Raw genomic sequence first — 25,813 nt, 5'->3', positions numbered from 1 at the left:
CTGCCGATTATAATGCAGTGCTGCGTAGGATTCTTGAATAACCCCAAAAATTCTGAGCGGCACTATAATTGCGCTCGTCACCTTGAGACATAAGATGTTAATTCTCACTTGCCCAGTAATTTTACTAGCTACGGCGCCCTTCAGACCGCAACACAATAATGTTTACACATTTCTGCTTCACGGCAGAAATAGGCGCCGTTGGGTTTTCCATAATCTAGCCGGCATCCTGTGCAATGGAGCCTGCCACTGGTAAAACTGTGTTTCTAATATTAAGCCAACTAGTGATAAATATTATTATCTCGCACTGCTATGAATATTGATATATAGCGTCCTTGACATATTCACCTTTGGTGTAAGTAACATACACATACAACTACAAACCACACAAAATGTTAGTATTTAATATTTGTTGACGCAAAGCGACAGAAACCATACAAACTTGTCGACCTTCGGGCCTTATGACGTTTTGTAATATTATGTTCTTGGCTTCACTTTTTGTCGATATTTTATATTTCCTTTAGCCTCAATCATTAATCACTTCTTTTGGCTAAGTATAGTTACTCTGTCAAAGCCTAAAGACTTTAAGTATCTCTTTTCGTCACTTGCCTTCCTATTAAACATTCGCTTTTGTTCTATAGATTTATATCTCCGTCGATTGTTATATGTAAATGTGGCTTAAGACGCAAGTGTGACCACTTAATATGCAGTTTTTCTCTCATATACGGTCCAATGATACCACTGATCTTTTAAAGTCCTCTTGTTTTGCGTCCATTCTTCTCAGGTCTGAAGCATTTCTATTTATTCATTAACTGATTTTAAAATCCTGTTGTATAACATCATTAATTATAATATTCAACGGTGGGCTTCTTTGCACAGAATGCTGGTTAGGTTGTACCGCACCTGCGCCTATTTGTGCCATTAGGCTGTGATGTGCAAGCATTATTGTGTTTCGGTGTATAGTGAAATTACTGGGCAAATGAGACTTAACATCTCATGTCTCAAGGTGACGAGCGCTATTGCAATGCTCTTATAGGTTCAATCATGAGTGGCACTGCATTGTAATGGGAAAGGCATATTAGATATATCTGTCACTATTAGGTGAATGTCTTGCTGATGTCATCATATTATCTCATAAAGGAAAGCCATGGCGACCATAGTTTAGCTAAAGTTTATTAAAACTGATCTGATGACAATATTTTTATGGCTAACCTTCCAAACTGGATAAGATTAGATTCATTTTTATATACAATCATATTATTAATAAATATTTTATGTGATGTTATAATAATAAAATCAAAGTGACTGTAAAGTTTTATAAATACCAATAATATATCAAAGCATTTTTATGTTAATACATCTCTAAATTATTTTACCACTTATGTGATAATAGTTACAAATGGATATATGATTCGATTAAATCTACTACAGGTTATAATTATAAAATCTTTTTATATTTAATGCATTAAATATTTTTGCGAAATGATAACTGGAGTAAACGAAGAATAGATATTTTTTTTTATTTGTCGGTTTGTCTGTATGTTTTACTGTACACAATGACACACACTGATTTAGTGCTCTATGAATGGTTGGATTATTTGGCTTTGCGTAGTCTTCTACCGCATTCATAACGAGGATTGTTCCGAAGTGCTGTTTCACCTTCCTCCTACGGCCAAATTCGAACTTAGCACGACACGCCACAAATTAGGATATCTTCATCTCCAACGGCTTTAATGAAATTTAGTATACAGGTAGTTTCGGTGGCGAGAAATCGATCTAGCTAGGTTTCAATTTTAAAAATGGTTTAGTGAGAAACTGCTATAATAATATTAGAATACAAAGGTAAATTTCGCAACTATATACACTAATAGCATAGATGGGACATTGAGTTACCCGGAAAGCAGCAGACCCCGCGCCGGAATCCAGATGTCCTCTTTGTTTTTTGTTCAAGTTTTGTACCTTCTTAAAAATCTGAGCAAGACTCGGTCGTCCAGGTACTAGATACTAAAAGTTGAAATTAGGACCGGCGCGGCGCCCCGAGGTGATGAATTCTGCTGACTATAGCGGGAATTTCTAATAACGAGTTAGACACGCCATTAAAGTCGGCATCATTCGTATTATACATATATTTATTGAAGTGTTTGCAGTAATGTGATATTCTGACTGGATTATCACTCGTGTAAGGTTGTTGAACCAGGTTACGCAGTGGACAGATATATTATGTTATGTCACCTGAAACATGGGAAAATAAAATTCACCATCCGATGCGATTCGTGATATTTTCAATTTCAAATTCAAGATTTTTTTTAATAGCTCTAAAAATCATAGTAAAAAAATTTGAAAATATCCTTAGCGAGGAGGAAATTTTCAATAAAAAGTTTTCGACTCCCGAAACTCTATCTCTATTTTTAACCGACTTTAAAGAAGGCGGAGGTTCTAAATTCGACGGAATAGATGAACCGATTTTGATGATTCTTTTTTTGTTTGAAAGCTGGTTCTTCCCGTGTAGTCCCATTTTGCACTTTGGTCCAGTTCTGACAATGGCGTCCATGAGCAAACCATATAGGTCTTAAATTTCTTAACTTCAAAAACACTATAGGAAACAATAGATGTAATATACACTAAAATGTATAAAAATAATTGCGTATTTTTATACAATCTTATAAATTAATCTAAGTCTAGTTACGATTATCGTATATTATTTGTATATATGTGTATATATATAGCTATGAGTGAGATGTGATTGTCGACACAAGCACATCTCACGTCACGCGCGACGTGACGCGGGGCCGCGGCGAGAGGACCTATTCCAAAAACAACAATTATCGTGACAACAATTAGATTATTTAGTTTGTATAATACGCAATTGTTTTTCTACTTTTTAGTGTATATTATATCTATTGTCTTTGTATAGGCTTTTTGAAGTCTTGTTGAAGTTGTTTTTTTGTTAAATTTTTTACTATATGTTTTGTATGTAGTGGGTCGGAAATCAGGAAATCTTATGTATTATAATGTTTTACACTTGTTAGGTATGCAGGTAAATAGTTATCCGAAACAGAATATAATAATTGTAGATATATCCTTTCAAAAGTCCAGGGGCTGGTTATCATTCCCTTAGATACGACGAGGAGAACGAAGAAAGAGCTGGTCCATTTAGTACTAGTACCATGTTTAGGTTTAAATAACTTTATTCTCATTAAGACCTATTGTCACTTACATGAGAAATTATTATTTTAACAATTTAAGTAGGTACTTACAAACAATGATTTTGGTAGGTACAGAATGCAATACAATGTTAGGCAAATAGATAAGACATAAAACAACCTACATAATATGTTATTGAAACATTTCATAATTATTGAGTACTAGCTGACCCAGCAAACTTTGTATTGCCATCATAGTTATAACAAGTGTAGTTAATCTACCAACTATAGGTAACTAAAATTAAGTTTGTTTTTTACCTCCTGAGAGTTAGACAGACACAAAGATTCTAATTAGTTATTCATTTTAAACTATTCTTTCAATTTGATTTCTGAATGACGGGGGACAAATCAAAGGAAAATCAAAATTATTGTTTTTTTTTTTTTTAATTTTGAACATTTTCATATTTATTCACCTTTTAAACCTTCTCTCGACTTCCACAAATAATTCAAGTCCAAAATTAGCCAAATCGGTACAGCCGTTCTCGAGTTTTAGCGAGACTAACAGATGTGCCTTTGAAGGCTCGCTTTAAAAGAAGTCAATGTTTTGGCATTTCTTATTTCTGATGTTTACATAATATTATGTATGTTTATATTTCCCACCGTGTATAACGGTGGGATTGTAACTAGCAATGAACGCCTCAAAAACTAAAAAGCCATAACCAACGCTAAAGGATGTGGACAGACAGGTAAATAAAATAACAGGTTAATGGAACACGAACCTTGTATCCGAATATAAGAACATGACTTGTGGGAAGTAATGTGGGAAGACCATAAAATAAAGCAATTAAAGCCATAGCATGAAAAACATGGACCTGAGAAACGTCGAATCAAACAGAGTGGAAATAAATGGAAAAGGCCTTTGCCAAAATTTGAAAAACAGACCATGTTGTCGATAGCTTTGACTCACCGGAGTGGTTAACGTAAATGAAATTTATAGCTATTTTACTATGTGCCCGAATAAAGGTTATTATCTTTACCATAGGTTGATTCTACCACAACCTACACAATATTAATACATATAATATATTATACGGAAAAAGAGCTATGGACAAAATTACGACTAGCATTGATATATATATATATATATATATATATATTTATATATATAGTGATTGATTGAGAACAATTAATAATTAATTTCTTACTTTTATTTTTTCTACTTTCATATATTATTTTATTCAATTTGTATTATCTTATATCATAAGACTTAAGTACAAGTAATTTAAATTTTTCTCTTGATAAAATATTGCTCCTAATTACAAAGGAATTAGTAGTTTGTACGATATTGCAAATTTGTACTTACAGTGTTTGGTTGAGTCTTGGTTAAATCCACGTTAAATCTAATAAAAATAAACATATATATTTTAATCTATATATATAAAAGAGAATGTATGTTTTTTTTTTATGGAATAGGAGGACAAACGAGCGTACGAGTCACCTGTTGTTAAGTGATCACCGCCGCCCACACTCTCTTGCAACACCAGAGGAATCACAGGAGCGTTGCCGGCCTTTATTTTTTTTGTATGTTTGTATGTTCCCTAAAAACTCCTAAACTATTCGACCGATCTCAATGAAATCTTTTGTAAAAGATTCGTTGAAGCTCAAGGAAGGTTTACATATTCGTAATAGTCTGCTAACTTAAAGCATTGCTAATTCTCACTCTGTCTTCTTCTATTGACCTAAGTCAGAATGAGAAAAAACACTCCTAAGCGGCTGTTTAAAGTTAGTGGACCATTATGAATAAGGTGGAAAATCTATATTGCAAAACAACGTTTGCCAGGTCAGCTAGTATGAAATAAGTCTATATTGTATTTTAGTTAAGTTCTTAACCGAAATGGTGGTATCATGTAGACAATTATGACTCTTATTGCTGATTTGGATGTTATTAAATAATTGAAGAAAATTGAGTTCTGATATTATTTTATAACGATATCGTAATCGAAACACTTGTGACCGAATGATTAAACCATTTTCATTTTCCAGATGACGTAATAAAAAAAACGAGAAACCAAAGTTTACAGTTATAATTTTCATCACGTGTGGAATAAATTGGTTTAATTATTCCACGTAGAACTGTAGTGTACCCACGTGACTGCTAAATAAATAAAGATAGGAATTTGAATACGATGTAATTACAGAATTCAAGTATTAATACGATTGGCCAGATATTAAAATGTTTTTATTTTTTATGAAAGTGAGTCACAGAACGAACAGGTGCACGTGATTGTTACGCATCTCAAACTAACTTAAACCGTAGCGTAATGTTAATTAGAAAGTATTATGGTACCGGTAAATGTTAATTAAATCGATACATTCTAGACTTAATAAAGTCACTTATCCGCCTGGACTTATATCAGGAACAGTGTGATTGTATGAGCAGATATTAGAAATTGAACTATCGGATGAGCAAAACAAAAAAAAACGTACTCACCTTCCTAAAAGACCGGCATTGCAAACAAAGTTGCGGGCAGAAACTATAGCAAACTAATTCGCCAGATTACTAAACCTATCGCTCGACATATGAAAATTGTTGCGGGAAAAAAACTCATGCGGGAAAAGTAGTATCTTGGCGCTCGCTGTTGCGGTTGAAGAAGAGTCGTTTGCCTATTTTAAAATTACGTGTGAGTTTTTCTAATTCTGTCACTCGTTAAATTAATACTCTAAAAATTAATGAGCTAAAGTTCGGGTCATCTGAAAGTATCCAACTGGTGTTACTATAGACTAACGGCCGTTCCCAATATATCATCTACAGATAAATTACTACCGTCTACTGTCAGTAATTAGCTGTCAATATTCTGAAGCTGTCCCAATACACCCGATAAGACATTCTTATCGCCTTATATTGGGACGCGTTAATTGCAATTCCATACAAACTTCTATCGCTGGTAAGCTATACGTCGTCCCATTGACAGACAGCGTGTACGGATAAGGTGAGTTACCGTCGAAAAGTTTATTGGGACAGAAAAGTCAACGATAGTTACGATTTTTATCTCAAGTAAGAGATAGACTGAATATTGGGAACGGCCGTTAGAATATACTAGCGTATATAGACGAACTGCCAGCTTGATAATATACGTGACAAAATACAAAGGAGCTAATGCAAAGCGTAACTGACTGATTATGATTCGTCATTAACTTTGGTTACCTTTTCTATCTTGCTGTGTCTCCGTTTGAGAAGTTCTTCTCTCTTGCATCCTTTGTTTATAGACGTAAGATAATCGAAATAAATAATGTCATAAATCAAAACGTCAAAATTTGTGTCTTCTATCGAGATTCTCTTGAGAAACAAACCTTATCCAATTAAACCCCCTGAAGACTATAGTTTGCGGGTTTACCACAAAAAAAAGCCATTTGTCTTCAGTCGCCAGTCTTCGAAAAGAGAATGTGAGCAGCGGTGATCACTTATTACACCAGGTTACCCGTACGCTCGTTTGTCCTCGTCTTCCATAAAAACCTGCTGCAAAACCAGAGAAGTCACGGAGCATTGCCGTAGTTTTTTAAGTAACTATGTCGTGTCACCATATCGATATTAATCGGATATAAGAGTTATCACAGGTATGTAGGTATTGATAAAGTAAATATATTTTAGCATAGGCTGTTATCGAGCAGGTCGTGTCGCGACTCGCGGCCGCACCAGATAACGGAAATAATCCACATTCCAGTCTCGTTGCTCTGCTTGTGCTAACCTTAAGCGCGACAAATACTATCGTTAAGTTTTCGTTGAGAATTTAAATATGCAGTATATTATAATTTTTCACAAAATATTACAATAATATATTTATTTACTGGACTCCTGTTAAAATGGATAATCGACAAAAAAATTTGTGTTATGGACTTCTTAAATTTTAAGTAAACTTTTGCATGCAAATCGAGCGAAGCTGAGCGGAGCTCCGTCCGGCTGACTCCAATTGATTTCTGCGTTCAATTTTTTTTTGTTCAAAAGAATAGTTGTCTGTGGTATTGTCGAAGCAACTTCACACTTCATACGTGCAAGCGAGATGGATATATTATTTAACGCATAAGACAGAGAAAGGTCAAAGGATGCTTGTTTGACATTAGACATTTATCACAATAATTAATAACAACAAACCTCTAATTCACTCGTTTATTTGTTCAGTTTATTTCAATTTAAAATTGTTTACGTGGTCTTTACTTCTTGAGGAAATGGATTTCTTCTTCAATCGCGAAGTCGTCAACTGTCTCAAAAATATACATTATACTATAATTTCTACTATATTAGATAGTTATAACATAAATTACGTGTGTAGTCGTCTAAAGATGATAGTTATTAGAACAAAGTATTAAGATTAGATAATACACTTATTAGTTATCTACACATATAGCCTAAAAAACTTAAAAACACGTCCTATTTATCCCACCGATAGCTCTTAACCGGCTCCCAAAGGGGCCGATAAATATAATCACCCGATATAGTATAAATTCGTTCGATAACTTCTATCTGCCTGTTGAAAAATTCGGAATTGCGCTATCCGTCGAATTTCTCTTATCTAGTTGTTTAACTGAGGATTGAAAAATCGGCCCTTAAAGAGCAATCTTGGCTATTAATATACTGGAAGCACAGGTAATGCATTGTCGGCCTTTTACCTGTATGTACCCATGAAGTGTGTGTGTGGATGATACACCTACTGCACTCAATAACTTTTGTATTAATTTGCATTTACTCTTTTGACTTACTCGTGTAAGGCATTGACAATTTGACGTTTGAGTATGTTTGTTGCATCATTTTATCATATTATATTGTATTAAAATTATTTGTAAATCGATGGAAATGTAAATCTTGATATAAAAGAGTGACAATGAGTTTCTTGCTACTTCTTCTCATTAGCTCAACCCTTTACCAAGTAGCGGTAGATTCAATAAGAAAAATATTTTTTTGACATTCATAAGTGTCATTTCCGTGACCTACATGAATAAAGTGATTTTGATTTGATTTGAGGCACATTTCCAGTTCTGATTGTACGTTGAAAAAAGTTCCTTAAAAACTTCGCTGTGAAGAACGCCAAACATAGATCAACATGGGATGAGAATGAGTTTGTTTTCAGTGGTGTTATGTTGAAAGTTGTCGTTAGTTTTCTTGAATTATAGACATAATCCGATGTAAAACGCCAGTAAGCTAAACTGTGTAATAAAACACTTCAATTAATAATTATTGATGTACGAGTCCGGCCACATATGGACTATTTCTGTCACCTCTGGTCTGGCGCAACCCAGTATCAGCTTGATCCATTTGACCGCGTTCACCGCAGAGCAGCTCGAATTGTCGGGACCCCAGTGCTCTGTGAACGGCTGGATCACTTGGCGTTGCGTAGACGTCGCTTCATATGTGTCTTCTGACGTATTTATCACGGGGAGTGTTCCGCAGAGCGATACCTGATTCCTGCCACCAATTCCATACGTATACGTACGACACGCCACAAATTAGGATATCATCACCACTATTTGGATGTAAGGCGGTCCTCTACAATGCGGGAACTAATAACAACAATCTTTCTTTATCAAACTTTCTTCCACGTTCTACCAAGATGTTGAGTGAGCTTCCTTGTGCGCTGTTTCCGGGACGATACGACATGGGTCCTTAAAAAAAGTGCTTATACCATTCTCAAAAGCCCGCAACGCTACAGAAATTCCTCTGGTGTTGCAAGAGAATGTGGGCGGCGGTGATCAATTAACACCAGGTGACCCGTACGGTTGTTTGTCCTCCTTTTACATAAAAAAACTTATCGAGGATTGTTATCGATCGATACAATATTTTAATTATTTTGGCCTTAGATCCTAAGCAACATTACTAGGACAATAAGCAAAATCTACTCACAATAAAAGATAAAATCGGGATTTTTAGTCAAACATAGGTACATTTTGATGATTTTCATATTATGTAGACCGTAATAACAGTAAGTAGGTAAAAAAAGAAAAAAATAAATGTGTAAATTAAAATCCCGCGTACTCTATTGCACATAACCGCCCGTCTCCAGCAAAAAATAAGATTCCCGATGTTTTACAGTTAGCTACTTTGTGCCAAGGAACTGGAATGCCGAGGACCTTCAGCGACCCTCAGCCAAGTGGGTCACCGCACCGGTAACTGGTCTGCGAGTGCGGAGAAAACCGGTCGAGAGACAACGTGCCACTTTCTATTATTGTCTCTATTCGATTTTGTCTCGCAACACCTTATCAAAACTCTAGCCCCATTAATTCTTCAAATTATTATGTTTATGAGTAATATAATATAAGTATGCACAGATTCAAATATAATTTTACCACTTTTCTTAGATATTTGTAGTATTTTTCGTGTACAAAATAAATCATTGAGTTGTTTTTGGCAATGCAGTCAAATATACGACTTTTTATTAATGTCAGTGAAATGATATTAAGTCAATGTCTATTTCACACATAAAACTTACCTACATCGTTAGAAATGTTACCTTTGGTTATCTTGTACATAAGAACTAGATATAATTAAGATGATCTAGCCTGAAGAACATATACATCTGGAATAACTCCTTTTGCACTAGTTGTCAGAAGAACTCTCTTCTCGGTATCCATCGCTACATCTTTTTTATTTCCAAATTAATTTCTTCTTTCACTGTTTCTAAATCTATATTTTCTGTGTATCAATTTATATCAGTAACTAACACAATACTGCACATTACTTGACGTGCATTACATTTGCAAGGTTAAATTGTTTTAACCCACGTTAAATGACAAATAAATAAGTTATTGACACCATTTTGGAATAATTTATTTGGGACACGCAATTGTTCGCAATTGGGCAAGTCGCATTTGTGTTAATAATTTCTGCACTTTGCCATTTGTATAACCGTTATTTATGGCATTATCATTGGCAAGAAAAAAGTGTGTTTTGTATATTATGTATGTATTTAAGTTGAATCTACTGGAGGTTTTGAAACAGGTAACTGGTAAAGGGTCAGACCATTCACTCGTGCAAAAGTATGCTTATTTTTCGTTCACAGTTGGGATAACGTGTAAAGGAACAATCAACTCCTCTTAAAAAATATCTCATTCAATGAAACTTGTGCAAAGAAAATGAAAGCCGCAAGAAAAAATTTATTGGAAGCTTCTTTCAGATTAAGTCTGTGAAGATCCTTAATCATATTCCATTGATCTGCGAATGGACAACATCCATCCTTATTGTGCTTACTTTATAGTAATTAATATCTTCTTCGTTTTTAACCTCTTAAGTTAATAGAAGAAATTATTGGAAATTTCCAAGCGTTTCTTACATTATATATATTACAACAAGAGCGTTGATTTTTTTTTATACCTGCATCGAATCTAAATTTTCCGTGGTCATACTTTTTTGAGTTCCGGGAGTGAATGATGCCGAATGCCAACATAGTTGTATCGGTTCATTTATTAATTCATTTAGCACTCTTTTCATTTTGTAATCACTTTTAGGAAAAGGTTCCAAATGAAAGTCATACTCAACAGGATCTCTCTAAAGGATTCTACCTATTTCGCGTTGGGACTCTCTTGCGTATTTTGTTATTAATACTATAAATAATTGCGAGGTTCATATCGATATTGCATCCAGGCATATTATTACTGTCCTGAAGCTTTTGTATTTCCTGTCACTTAAGCATTACACGTTTAACAGTATGTCAGTCTTTTTCCGCTAGCTCCTCTCCATATGAATTCTTCCAATGACCATGGCTTCTACATCGTGTTACAGGGGCAATCCAACGAAATTTTAACCATAACAGAGAGGGGGTTAGCCGGATCCACAAAATATTATTTCAGGAAGGTCTATCTAAAGACTCTATAGCTTACACAAGCTCGTATTATCAATGACTATTAGGACAGTGTTTGTCGATGATGATGTCTGTGTAAATATCATTTTGAAATAATTGTTTCGAATGACGTTGCTAATGTATATGCAAACAATTGACAATCAATAATCATTGTTGTGGGCTATAGAGCGCTGTGTTTTTATAAAGCCAGTAGTGCTAGTATGTATGTATTGGTAATTTATTATTATACAAATGATTTAGGTTTTCTTTATTGTTAATTCCGCCAATATTTGTTTTTAAAAACAATTCGACACGTGTTTCGCTTAACACTAAAGAAAACCTAAATCATTTGTATAATTATGGATTTCCGCAAAGTAACGCCTAATTCAATAAATTTATTATTAGAATATATTTTTTTTATCTGTTCCAAATTCCACTAAATACCAAATTATACTTCGGTTTGCTTGCTTTGTAATTGAAATTTAAATATGACCAGACGTGGTATCTGTTTATATTTATATTCAAATATTTTTAGTCAAAATAGGATATCAAAACACTTATTATTTAACGTGATGATTGTAAAATGTATCCACCCATTCGAAAATATATTACAGACCTGAGAAGAACGGGCGCAAGAAACTCAGCAGGTTTATTTTTTTTTAAATTCATTACAATAATTGATTCCAGGATTATAACAGGATTCTTGAAAAACCCAAAAATTCTGAGCGGCACTACAATTGCGCTCGTCACCTTGAGACATAAGATGCTAAGTCTCTTTTGCTCAGAGTAATTTCACTAGCTACGGCGCGCTTCAGACCGAAATAGGAAGAAAAAGGCGCCTTTTTGGTACTCATAATCTAGCCGGAATTCTGTGCAAAGAAGCCTCCCACCGGTAAATGCCCTAAGCCGCTTCTTACGGTGTCCCTTGGGCCTGGGACATTCCCATTCTTTTTATGAATATATATTACTACACTTATAATTAGGTGTCTGTTTGCAATCTGTTGCGTGCAGTCGTTGTGATTTTATTCTCTTATTTTAGAAGTTTCAGGGGGGGGGGGCACATTTTACCACTTTGGACGTGTCTCTTGCGGAAACTATTTAGAAACAGTTTTGAAGACCTATCCATAGATGTAACACGTATGGGTTCGATGAAAAAAAAATGACTTAACTTACCCTTGGACCCCCAAAATTTATTGTTTTTTTTATTTTTTTCTTTATTTGTGTCTATAGTTTCGGAAAAAAGTGGCTATGACATACGGACGGACAGCCCGACAGACATGACAAATTCATAAGAATTCCGTTTTTTGTCATTTGAATACGGAACTCAAATGACTACGTTTTACTAAAATACCTGTAATGAATTACTAATAGCATATCAGAACATTAATTATTGTTCCTTGTAACTAGAGAAAATCAGCTGGGTCAATCGATGGTAAGTGATGACACCTGCCCATAATCTCTTGTCAAAATTACTGCATGCTTACGTAACCTTTGTTGGTTAAACATAATGGGTTTCCAATTTTGCGTCTAGGTGTTAATATATTAACGAATTTATAAATTAGGAACGTACATAATTACAAGGCAATGTACAGTATGGATTGCATATACATATGAAATAAATGAAAATACAAGTTATACTGGTCCACAGAAGACATAGACTATTATGATTATTTATTTAATTAAAATCCCCAAATTATAAAAGTCGCATTTTCGAAGCAAAATCATTTAAATAACAGAAGAAAACTAGGAAACATGTACACCCGGAAGTAGGTCGGGCACATATCCCGGAAGCTCGCGGTAATCTGAATCAAAGACCCCCAAAATGGTTAAAAAATTAAAGTCGTTAATACCCCACAATTCTAGTTTATCGATACTTTTTTTTACAGTTTCTTACCAACAATCTAAGCAAGGCATTTGAAACTAGTATTTTTTGTGTTATTCGAATGTGTTAATATTTTTAACAATTAATAAATTATTGAATGGATAAGCTTTGTATCTTTCAATACTTACGAAATCACTGTTTTTGAGTGATTTTCTGAGCAGAAAACGGCAAGTAGGTACGATTTTTGATAGGTTACTTTCAAATTACGTAACACGTGAAAGAAATAATAAATTGTTATTGTTTAGCTCTTCCTTATTCACAATCATAATCTAAACTACTTCATAACTTATAAAAACAAATTTACGAAGCTGTTTAAGTTTTAAATTTTTACAAAAATCATTACAGAACAATTTCAAATTAAATTAAAATAGCTTTTTGTTTATTACAATTTACAACACGATTTTAAGAAAGCTAATTATCGATAGAAAATGTCCTAACCTTACGCCCTTTATGTTTGAATAGCGCCGCCGGCCGTCAAAGACAAACTGCTACATTACGCCGGCACGTGTATTACAGCCTAAACATATCGCATTCGGTACGGCTGAACCATCAGACGCGGTCCGGACCATATTCAATGGTATTTCGTATTGTCCATCGCACAAAATTATTATTATTGTTTGACAAAATTATGATTATGTGTTTAAGCTATAAACGTCTTTTCTTCGAAGGCTGTGCTATTAAACTTTTGCGCGAAAAACTGGCAATGCCACATTTTGATCAAATATTCAAGTTCATTGAATCACTGACCTAGTGACCCAATTCTACAGTACGTTCAAATTTGCTCAAAATTAAAAGTCTACTGCAACAGTTAATATGTTATTTCTTTAAGATTTTTTCTTGACTATTAGGACCTAGAAAATAAACAGTTCGAATATCGTTCGTCTGCAGCAGAAGATAATATAAATATGAGCTGCATTGCTCCATAACAATATACCACAGGACATTATGCTATGAAATTAAGTAAATTAAACTTGTCGCGCCGTATCTATGTGAGTTATTTATCTAATCTTTTTGACAGCGTATGCCACAAAACTAACCCCCTTATTCATAATAGTCTGCTAACTTAAAGCATTGCTAATTCTCACTCTGTCTTCTTCTATTGACCTAAGTCAGAATGAGAAAAAACACTCCTAAGCGGCTGTTTAAAGTTAGCGGACCATTATGCATAAGGGCGTAAGTCTATTAGCCAATCCTTCAATGAAAGGGTAAATTAATCCCGCTTGGACACAAGAGTTATAGAACTCTGATACTAACTGACAGCTACCGAATAAAATCAAAGCTAATGAATGTTTATATGCACATGACACTTGTCACGTTAAATGTTTATATTGACATAATATAATAACTGAAGAAAATACAAGGAAGTTATGTTCTCGCACACCTAATAATTGTTGAATTGCTTCTACAAACAATACTTACTGATTCTATAGATAAAAATACTGTGCATTCTAATTTCAACACTCTCCGTATCTTATTCGAAATAAAATATTTTGTTTATGGCAAATAAATGACCATACCTATACAATTAATTAATGTATAATATCTGTTTTTTGCTATGGAAAATGACAATTATTACAAAAAAAAAATTCATTTCCCCCGGTTTGTTGGTGGGAAGAGAGGTGCGAGGGGCAGGAGACGCGAGGTCAAGTTTTCCTAGCGATTTATGAATAAAATTAATTATAGTCAAATGACTTTCTCTTTTCATAGGACAATTTTTTGACATTCATTTTTAATAAGTAAATGTGTTTAGTGGTAACTGATAGTTAGATACAACAGTTTTTTATAGTTACATGAAAGATAAGAGGTGCTAACTAGGTCAATAATTTTTATCTGTTGTTGATGCTACGATAATTTGTGGGTGAGATATTTAAAACAATAGTAGAAAATATATGACCGATATATATTAGTCACAACTCCGTGACTAGATACGAAAATAGGATAAGCAGTAAAATAATATATGCCATTATTTATGAATATTATTAAGCTGCGGTCACACTCTCGAGTTTAGACAAAGTTGCTTGAGAATAAAATACTTATTGGTACTTTTATAGTAAAAAATGTCATTAACTGTTATATTCATTAATCATTATTTTTTTTATATAAATTTTAATCAAATTTCCCACAGAAGAAAGCGTATGGAAACCGAATGTCTAAATTTCAAAGTAAAGTACGGTAGAGCGAGCCAAATAATTGTTGTAATACGATAGAATTAATAGTGGTTGTAACGGAAGTTTAACTTAGTTACACCTTTTAAGAAATAGCTGCTTTAGTTGCCTGCTAATAAGATACGTATTTAGATCGTGGCTGCATTAGATTCATTACAGTATGATAAATCAGTTTTCGTATACTACGATCTTCTCTTAGAGAGGCACGTGAATGAGATGACATGACAACTTGCATGATGAGAGAAGAAAGAATTACTTAATTCCGTAATAAGGTACCTAGGGAGTATTAGTTATTTGACGTTTTGTATTATGTACGTTTGTTGCGTTTGAAACTTTTTTAATGCTTTTTTATGTTTGAGAGATCTTATAATCCCATCATATAAATAAAAAAAAAGAAAAATATATAGGTATCCATGACTGGAATACAAGCGGCGTGCGAGTCGTGTTATGCGATTGACCATCGACCGCTTATGTACCTCGAGGGCTTCGCGCGTCCGCGTCGGTAGGTGTCATAAAGCGAAAAGTATCAAACGCCTAATACTTTGCATTTGTAATTCTAATGCGTGTTATAAAATTTAACATAATATTGATTCGAATGTTACGTTGAATTTACGCAAACCTCAGAATCAGTCCGGTGTAGGACGCCGGTTGGTATCTGTCGAATTCTTTCTGTCGTTTTCTTTCTATCTTATGTCGCACACTATAAGGTCGAATATGACATAACTTGTTGTTATGTAAACAACGAGTGTGAATGTTGCGTCGTCTTATAAATTATGTATATTATAAAGTATCATATTATTTTTCAAGCAGCTTAGGACATTCATAAATTTAATTTCTATAGTTATTCATAAATGTAAATGTTATAATTAATAAATGTCATATTTACAACGTAATATACAAAGCGCTAATAATTATATTACTACTAAACCTGAAACGAGTCCACACCATAGACACACTTCACCGCCACGGTAGATTAATTGCATTGCTCTAAAAGCTTTAGTGTATTGCCTTATTATTGTAAGGCTCTGTTCATATTATACAAAGAATAAAGCGAACAAACGTCACCTCTATGCCTCCGTTCTGTTTCATTCGCCTCTTTCGCCTCCCCTTTCAATATATAACTATTTTGTTCCATAGATTTATTTTCGTAGGTTTCCTTTAAATGTCTATTACTGCTTAGCTGAGGTAAATTCTCAGAATTAACCATATGTCACTTATTTTGACTAAAAAGTTGGGTCTGGTGTAGTCGCAGCATTAGCGTAAGGCGGCGGAAGCGCCCACTTGTCGCAAGTCGCCCCACACGCGACTCGAGTCCACGAGACGTCGTGACGCGCGGATACTACGAAATATATAAGGATACGTCCATCTGACACTTCCGTGACCTTGGACTCGTTTCTTCCAGTTGTTATAACAACTACTTAATGTTGACAGATACGACCGCGATGTACCTCCGATGAAGTATAAACTGATTTCAAATTCAGCAAATCGTTAATTATTTTAACTTTTACATTATATATAACTGATAATTTACGTACTGCATTATAATATAGATATTTAATACCATTTTTAAAAGAACAATCTGCGGTGCTATCTAATATAAAAAGAGCTAGCATCTGGCAAGATAACAACTCTAAACAGAGTACATCAGAGCCTCCTCTATCAAGGACAATAATCGATCTAAAAGAGTCGCAGTGTCGAGGGTACATATGACCACTTAGCTCACACAGTTGCTTAAAATAGTAAAGATTGACTTTGAGTACTACACGTGATTTAAATAAAAAGTGCTAAGAAAAGAAAGATTGAGAAATATATATTGCATAACACCGTCACGACGCCGTAGGCTAAAGCATTTCGCACGTCTGTAATTGCTTCCATTTTGGTTAAATACTCAAAGACCATGATCCATCAATAATTATGATGAAGAGCGCCACGTCCGATCCGAATCCGGTCCGTAACCGTGAAAATATAGCCTATGTATATGACTTTGAAAGTATGCGCTAAGAGATAAAATAGTGAACAAAACATCTGTTTTACAAAGAGCGATTGAATACCAGTAAACATGGAGAGTTTTAATACTCTAACATAATAATATCATTGTAGTTAAATGTTGTTAGTTTAACAATAGTAGAGCTATGAAAACAAGCGAAGTAGGTCAGCGACTGCTTAATACCCACATGATATACAAACAGACTGGCCGTCCTCCACTTACTTAAATATTTTCGCATTTCAAAACAAATCCAGAATAAATACAGGTTTTTTCTCACTTGTAACAGGGATATTCATATCTATATGTTTTTATATTCATAATTTCATACTTTACATCCTCACGGCCTTACAAATAAACTTGGAATAAACCAAGAATATGCAAAATCTTGACTATATCGATGATAACACTGTCAATACAATTAACGAAGTAAGTCCAGAAGGAAACTTCTCGCGGCTAAAACATTATATGGCTTGTGTAACAACAAGTATGACTGCAGTGATTTAGTACACAATCTAAACTTCCTTGTCCCAAGAGTTGTATGTAAGCGCAGTGTACGAAAGCGTGCCCTTTTTGCAGTTCGGACCAACTCCGGCAAACGCGCGCCTCTGCAGCGCCTAGTTAGCACATACAATGAAATCTTTTCAGATATTGACATAGGTAAATCGGAATTATAATTCAAATCAGCAATTAATAGCACATTGAAACAGCATCAATTTAATAAATGTTATTAAATTAAATTTATTTAATTAATTTAAATCTCATTGTTGTTAAATTTAGTGTTCTCATTGGAGACTTATATCTAACTTATCTAACCTCATAATAATATTGTAAGCAACATCTGTTTGTAATAATCTCTTTATTACTGCGTTATTAGAGTCTTCATTTCTTTCTTGTAATGTAACACTATATAAGTGTATAACCCGTGGACATTGTCGTAGGTTATGCACTTAGTACTAATTATGTTATTTCATCCCCTAATGTAATCATCTACCCCCTTATTCATAATAGTCTGCTAACTTAAAGCATTGCTAATTCTCACTCTGTCTTCTTCTATTGACCTAAGTCAGAATGAGAAAAAACACTCCTAAGCGGCTGTTTTAAGTTAGCGGACCATTATGAATAAGGAGGATAGCATGTAATTGTTTTGTGACCCAAATAAAATAAAATAATTCTGAAGTTTTCGAAATGTCAAGCAGCCTTACAAATAAACGCGGGAAACATTATACGTCCGAATAAACCATTCTTATGCAAAATGTCTATTTGTAAACATTTTGTATGTTATTCTTGGTTTATTATCAGGTATAACTTTAAACTAAGTTTATTTGTAACGCCGTATGAGTATTACGCCTGTCACATTTTTTTTATGTAAGAGGGGGCAAACGGGCAATAGGCTCACGGGATGGAGAGAGGTGAGGCAACCGCCCATGGACATCCGCATCATCAGGTGTGTCAAGAAATACGCTGCCGGCATTTAAGGTGGGAGTATGCTTTTTTCTTGAAGGTCCTTATGTCGTATCTATTCGGGAATACCGCAGCCGGTAATTGATTCCACAAAGTGGCTGTGCAAGGCAAGAGATTTCTAACGAAACGCGCGGTTGTGGAATGCCAGACGTTACGTGGTGCGGGAGGTACTTTGCACGTAGTATCCGGTGGTGGAATTCGGCCGCTGGAATCAACCCGAACAGCTCTTCTGAGCACTACTCGTGATAAATGCGGTAGAAGATGCAGAGAGATCCCACGTCTCTACGCAATGCAAAGGCCGGCAACGCATTTCCTGACACACCTGATGTTGTGGATGTCCATGGGCGGTTGCCTCACTTCTCCCTATCCCGTGAGCCTCTTGCCCGTTTGCCCCCTCTCATATAAAAAAAGAATGCCAAAGAATCAAGCCGATCGGATCAAGTGATCTCGAATCGAGGGGATACGACAAAGGGAGACTTTAAATGGTGAACGCACAAACTTGTGTCTTCTTGGGGTTGAATTGTATGCTTTTTTCTTGAAGGTCCCTAAGTCGTATCTATTCGGGAAAACCGCAGCCGGTAATTGATTCCACAAAGTGGCCGTGCGAGGCAAGAAATTTCTAACGAAACGCGCGGTTGTGGAATGCCAAACGTCAACGTGATGCGAATGTACTTTGCACGTAATGTCCGGTGGTGGAATTCGGCCGCTGGAATCAACCCGAACAGCTCCTCTGAGCACTCCCCGTGATAAATTCTGTAGAAGATGCAGAGAGAACCCACCCATTGCGCGCTTAGTTCGCAAGTAAAGTGACATCATAGTTCATAACAACAAATTCGTGGACAGGATTATTTGAATATTGACAAAACGTGTCGCCATAGTTGTACGTAAAATTTACTCTATCAAATAGCGTCACTTGTCAAATATATTTTTTTCATAATTTAAAGCTATATTTTAAATTAATTACTTGAACTACTCAAAATATTGATGCAATCGTAATATTTTATTAAGAAAATTCTTTATTGAAAGGCATAAAAGGCACTTATTTTCTCAAAATTGATTCCTTTAGAATTCTTTTTGATGTCATTTCTAATATACTAGACACTAATACCGCTACCGACAAGAAACAAATGACGCCCTGAGAGAGATGAAGCGGCCCAAGAAACTCTCTCAGCATTGTTTTGCGTCCTTTTTAATCAAATATACAATATTGTATTGTCATTGCTATTGCTATTAAATAATCATAATCTAGTCCCAAGCTGTCCGATCACTTAGATATTCAGCTGTGGAGTAATAGGATTTACGACAGAGCCATTTTTTATAAAACATTTAAATTTATTTATAGATATTGCCTAAACAATGGCTGGGACTTTATTATAAAAGTGTATAAATTTACCCTTAAGGCTTTTATGTATCTTATGAAGCCTACTAGAATTGGTTAATGAATAATGAAAATCACTATTAAGAACAAAAAAGGTGACGATTCTTATGAGCGTATATAAAATTTACTTTTAATTACTAAACCTAGAGTAGATTTCAATATACTTCTAGATTGTTCCTTATGCCCGTAAGTCCTGCAAAATAATGCGATATTGGAGGCGAGCAAATTTGTTTTTAGCATACTGGTTTTCATCATACTATATACTGATTTTCTTTAGCTGCTCTGTGGTGCGGTCTCTGTCTTAAAGCTGCCTACACACAAACTATTTCCGAGAGGGATGTTTACATTACAGTTAATAATATTGTTTCTTTGATGTTTCTAACAATAATTTATTGTTTTCCCAGTTCCCATGATTGGATGTGTCATGACCTATTTAACTGTTAATAGACTTTGATAATTTATTTGTCTAAATAGAGACTCTTGCTGTCAGACACCCGATGGCCAGGCCAGGTTTATTACTTTAGTGTGCGTGACAAACACGTCTTACACGATTTGTATGACACTTTCAACCTCTATTCCGTTCGACGTTTTCACAGTTGTCACAGTCTATCTAGACGTATAAATGATCTTTTTTGATTGTTTTTTGTCAACAATCCATACAGACATTCTAAAGTGGAAAGATTTTAGTTTTTCAGAGAACTACTTCGGTGTTTTTAAAAATTATCCCGTAATGACATTTTATGACAGTATGAACATAAGTTAGTATTAAAAAAAATTAAGATCCCAAAAAAATAATAAATATAATAATTAATAATAAAATGATCATATGTGGATATGAAAAAAAAATTGTAGTGATGGCCCACTTGTATTGCTTGAAGCGAATACAAACTTCGACTGAATATTCGCTAAAAACTTAGAATTTCGTTTTGTTTCCTCGCAGTTAATATATCGTTATTAATTTATTAATTATCAAATTTTGGTGTTTACTTTCATAGTTTATTTGATTCAAATCATAAGACTTTTTAATTAATTAGAATTTATTGAAATATTTTTTTTTTCTACAAAGGTAAGTTTGATAATATATCAAAAAGCGAAATGATAATTGCAGTTACTTAATTAACAAATCAATTACCACGATTAGAAATTATTTAGATTTTTTTTTTATTTCGTATAATTAGCTGTTCGGTTCGTGCCGCTGAAATTCGGTTAAACAGAACGTAAAACGAAGTTCGGCCCTTCGATAGGGGGGCAGATTATGATACTACCTATTGGATATACGGCCTTCTGAAGATAAACACGTAAGTTTTATCATGAAACATGCATTGCGTCAGTTGAGTTCGGCGAAAAAATATTTTTTCTTAGAAAGAAAAGATTTCTGACTATTGCTGCTATAATGCAAAAAACAATAGATTTTTTACGAAACTTTTAGATACATTTTTAAGAATTATTTTTGGCGAGAAACGTCATCGTAATATTTTTGTTACAGAATTGTTTAATATTGTTATAAATTACTGAATTAATTTATTCAACAATAATTGTTTACTTTCTTCTAGCAATGTAGAACTAGAGTCTTTCATTCAAGTGACTTCTGACAAAATTCAGTATTAATCGGCCATTTTTCTCCTGCATTTGAAGATTAAATCTAGTATATATTATACATAGACTTTACAAAAAGATCCAGATCCTCCAATTTCTCCGTCAATGTATTGTCCAATTGTCTTATATAATAATGCAAAAAAATGTCGTTGCAGATGGGTATACGTAGGTAGGTATTATTTATCTAAAAAAAAAACAAGGTTGGTACCCATCTAATATAAGTATGTGATAAATCCTCAGCAGCTAGGCATTTAATAAACCTACTATAGAGAAGCTGTTAACACATAGTTTAAGACATAACCTCATTTTTATATCTTTGACTACTCAGCTCCTAGATTGACAAATCTTGCAAAATTTTCAATTATGGATTATTTAGATGTTATCTTTTAAATGGTGCTACTTTCATCTTGTTATCACCTGGGCCCAAGAATGTATGGAAGCGTTTCAATCTCCTTTAAACATTAGACTTGTTAAGTGATCACCGCCGCCCACAATCTCTTGCAACACCAGAGGAATCACAGGAGCGTTGCCGGCCTTTAAGGAAGGTGTACGCGCTTTTTTTGAAGGTACCCATGTCGAATCGTCCCGGAAACACCGCACAAGGAAGTTCATTCCACAGCTTTGTAGTACGTGGAAGAAAGCTCCTTGTAAACCGCACTGTGGAGGACCGCCACACATCCAGATGGTGGGGATGATATCCTAGCTTGTGGCGTGTCGTGCGAAGGTGGAATTCGGCGGCAGGAATAATAATATTGATAAATTGCTTAGAATTATTTTATGTCAACTGACTGACATTAAACAATTTCTGAGAATTAAGGATTTAGTCTCACATACTGGTTAACACCAAAATCAAATTAAATTTAGGAAGTTATGGTGTTAATTATGATAGTCATGAGTAATCTCGTAAAATAGTGAAAAAAATTAAAAAAAACCTATCGATTTACAAAGTTTATATTACCCTTGAGTGTATAGCACTATTTTTATTGTATACCAGCTGACCCGGCAAACGTTGTTTTGCAATATAGATTATTTTTAGAGTTAGACCCTTTCTTGGACATTGCAACATTACTTTATTTTTCTAAAATAAAAGAATTTTCCTAAAATAAACTTATATAGATAATATTTTTTATTTGTTTTGTGCCATTTAACGTTCTCAGCAAAGCGGAAAAATATACTGCGTTTGCATTTTGTTAGGCTAACGCTGACCAAACTGTTGGATTTAAGTGAATATGATAAGTGAATTTTAACAGTCTGCCATCATTACTTGATTGACAGAGATACTACAACAAATTGAGTCGTTTAATACATTTTAATCTAATTTATTAGATGAAAAATTGATCAAAATTATTGCAGTTAAACATTAAAATGTGTTGTGGAAAGGTTTTATTTTATTTAAGAATGGAGAGAACGAAACGAATTGTTATTATTTAACAATCATTATGTACTAATAATGAAAGTAACTTTGTTCACGTCTCCGTTGTGAAAAATAAACAGTACGTGTTCAATTACTTCCTAAGACCATTCTAATTCGCACATTTATATTATAACATAAAGAACAGTTTACACTGTAGTTATTATTACGTTAAACTTGATGTCAACTTTAAAATGTTGTACATTATTTATGTTTTTTTTTATGAAAATAAGGGACTAGAGCAGTACGTTACGCCGCTCAGGATTCTTGAAAAAAACATTTTTTTTTTAAATATTGACACACTTTTTACACAAATTATCTTGCCCTAAGTTAAGCATATATAGCCTGTGTTATGGGTTACAAGACAATGATATATTAAATACAATATACTTACTTAAACATACATAAATTAATATAAACATACATAAATACATATAAACATCCATGACTCGGAAACAAACATCCATATTCATCATATAAATGCTTGCAGCTAACGGGATTAGAACCCGGGAAGAGGTCCCGCTAGCCCGTGGCTATAGCCGAGTGGTTAGCGATCCTACCTACTAAATTCTCTAGTTTAGTAGGTAGGATCGCTAACCACTCGGCTATACAGGTCGTCGAAAAATTCTGAGCGGCACTACAATATTGCGATCGTCACCTTGAGACATAAGATGTTAAGTCTCATTAACACAGTAATTTCACTAGCTACGTCGCCCTTCAGACCGTAACTCATTGATTCACGGCAGAAAAAGGCGCCGTCCTACTAATTTTGTTTTAAATTAAATATGTTTGGTCGAATTTGTAATTTTTCATAAAAAATATATTAATTTCACAACTTGCGGAATCATAAACTAAGACTGAATCGTACTTATCATCAGATGCAGACCATCCTTCACCACAACAGCAGCGGTGCCGCGGCATACACGGGACGGCTCAAGAAGAGGGAGGTGCACCGAGCCATCACGCTGCACCCCGTCAAGGACCATCGCCATATGTACCGGCTGCACACATACTTCAAGGTGAGCAATACCATAAGATCACCTAAACCGTCAACAACTTGCAGGACTGGATCTAAAGCGAGCGCGGATGTACACATATCTTGGTGCTTGTCTGAGTAAACAAATGAGAACCCGGATTAGGAATCGCCCAAGCGACCCTAGAGAGACTGCAGAAAACTCGCCGCAAGTTTAATACATTAATCCTAGCACTCACTGATACCCTGGCTCCTTACGTCAGTTGGTGCTGGGGCTGATGCTTCGACTGCCGAAGACAGCAAGCGTCGCAAATATGTTGGTCTCAGTGAGTCATACATCTTTGTGCCCTTTGGTGTCGAGACACTTGGCCCGTGGGGCTCAGAGGCGCGGAGAATGTTCAAAATACTATCTTCGCGCCTCAATAAGGCTACTGGAAACCCAAGCGCTGGCAGCTATTTCGATCAACGGATCAGCCTTGCTATCCAACGCGGTAATGCTGCCAGTATTCTTGGTACGCTTCCACGTAATGATAGTTTTAATTTTATTTAGTCGTAGTATTGTAAGTATAGTTATAAGATTTGTTTTGTTTGAATAATAAAGATAATATCTTAAGCCTAAAGTACGAATACTCCTGTAAAGTGTTACTCATATTACTATGTCTGGCCTGGCTACGCTGGCCTGGAGTTTGAAAGCAAATACGCGGTGGACCCAGGAACTCTTGAATATCGAGTTCCTTCAAAGCAGGCTCTTTTGCACAGGATGCCGGCTAGATTATGGGTACCACAACGGCGCCTATTTCTGCCGTGAAGCAGTAATGTGTAAGCATAACTGTGTTTCGGTCGGAAGGGCGCCGTAGCTAGTGAAATTACTGGGCAAATGAGACTAACAATTTATGTCTCAAGGTGACGAGCGCAGTTCTAGTGCCGCTCAGAATTTTTCGGTCTTTCAAGAATCCTGAGCCTCACTGTATTGTAATCGGCAGGGCGTATCAATTACCGTCAGCTGAACGTCCTGCTCGTCCCTTATTTTCATAAAAAAAAAACAGCCGCCAAGAGGTCAATCGTCGGACAAACAACAAAGTGTGAACTGCTCGATATCTTAGCGTTGTGCAGGGGCAGTGCTTCAATGTGTATGCGGTAGAAGTCATTGAATTTCTGATCTGAATCTGAGATTGTTCCGAAAACCTATTTAACCTAAAAGAACGGCACCCTCCGGCGTTGGCAGAGAGTTTGGCAGCGGAGATAAGTCACCATATGACGTACGCTCATTTCACCTCCTGATCTATAAAAATCATATAGCAAGCGTGGCGTTCAAGTGTTCACGTGCCTCACCCGTGGGACACAGGTCGACATCATCGACCATTTCGCGAATATTTTTGATCGTGAAATTATAATTTTAAAAATTACCACATTGGTGTTGTGCTTATATTTAACGTTAAGCTTTTTTCTTCTGTTCCTTATTGCAAAAATATACAATTTAAAAATGACGAACAAATTAATCAATATTGTTTTTATATTCTGGTCTAACAGCTATCGATAGAACGTTGGCATTTAAACAATTTGGGCTGTCTGTTTAATACGTAAGTCTCCATTCCTACTGTGTGGTTTGATGAATCAAATGTTATTTAAATTATTTTTTATATTGTGTGTTTTTTTTAGTTTATTGGCCAATACAGAACAAATACATACATTTTTATGAAATAAGTACCACGAAAACCTCACGGGTTTATCTGGGTACCTAGAGCCATTCAATTCTTTTTTTTCCAAATCCTATTCTTTTTTCAGTAAGTATCTTTTAAAACGAGTTTTGATTTTCGTGGTATTTATGTACATTTCTTGCAGCTCTTTGGGCAGTTCGTTAATGTAATCTGGTATTACGTAATTGACCGTTGTCTTCCCATATTTATTATTAATTAAATTGTAGCTTACACGATTTTTAACTCTTTTGAATTTATATTTATTAATACTAACCGCCAGTTGCAGAAAGAATATTT

At 34.8% G+C, this 25,813-nt stretch overlaps 1 protein-coding gene across 1 annotated transcript in view; it reads left to right on the top strand.

The window, feature by feature from the left end:
* Positions 1-25,813, top strand: part of LOC126975493 (chondroitin sulfate synthase 1) — a 50,886-nt gene that overhangs the window by 14,183 nt on the left and 10,890 nt on the right. Inside the window, exon 2 of the mRNA XM_050823418.1 lies at positions 23,725-23,865. Within this exon, the coding sequence (XP_050679375.1) occupies positions 23,725-23,865 (141 nt within the window). The remainder of the gene's footprint in view (positions 1-23,724; positions 23,866-25,813) is intronic.

The sequence above is a fragment of the Leptidea sinapis genome, chromosome 36, assembly GCF_905404315.1.
Source record: "Leptidea sinapis chromosome 36, ilLepSina1.1, whole genome shotgun sequence".
NCBI classification, from domain to species: domain Eukaryota; kingdom Metazoa; phylum Arthropoda; class Insecta; order Lepidoptera; family Pieridae; genus Leptidea; species Leptidea sinapis.
The sequence above is the reverse complement of the archived record's forward strand: the minus strand, read 5'-3'. Positions and strand labels throughout refer to the sequence as shown.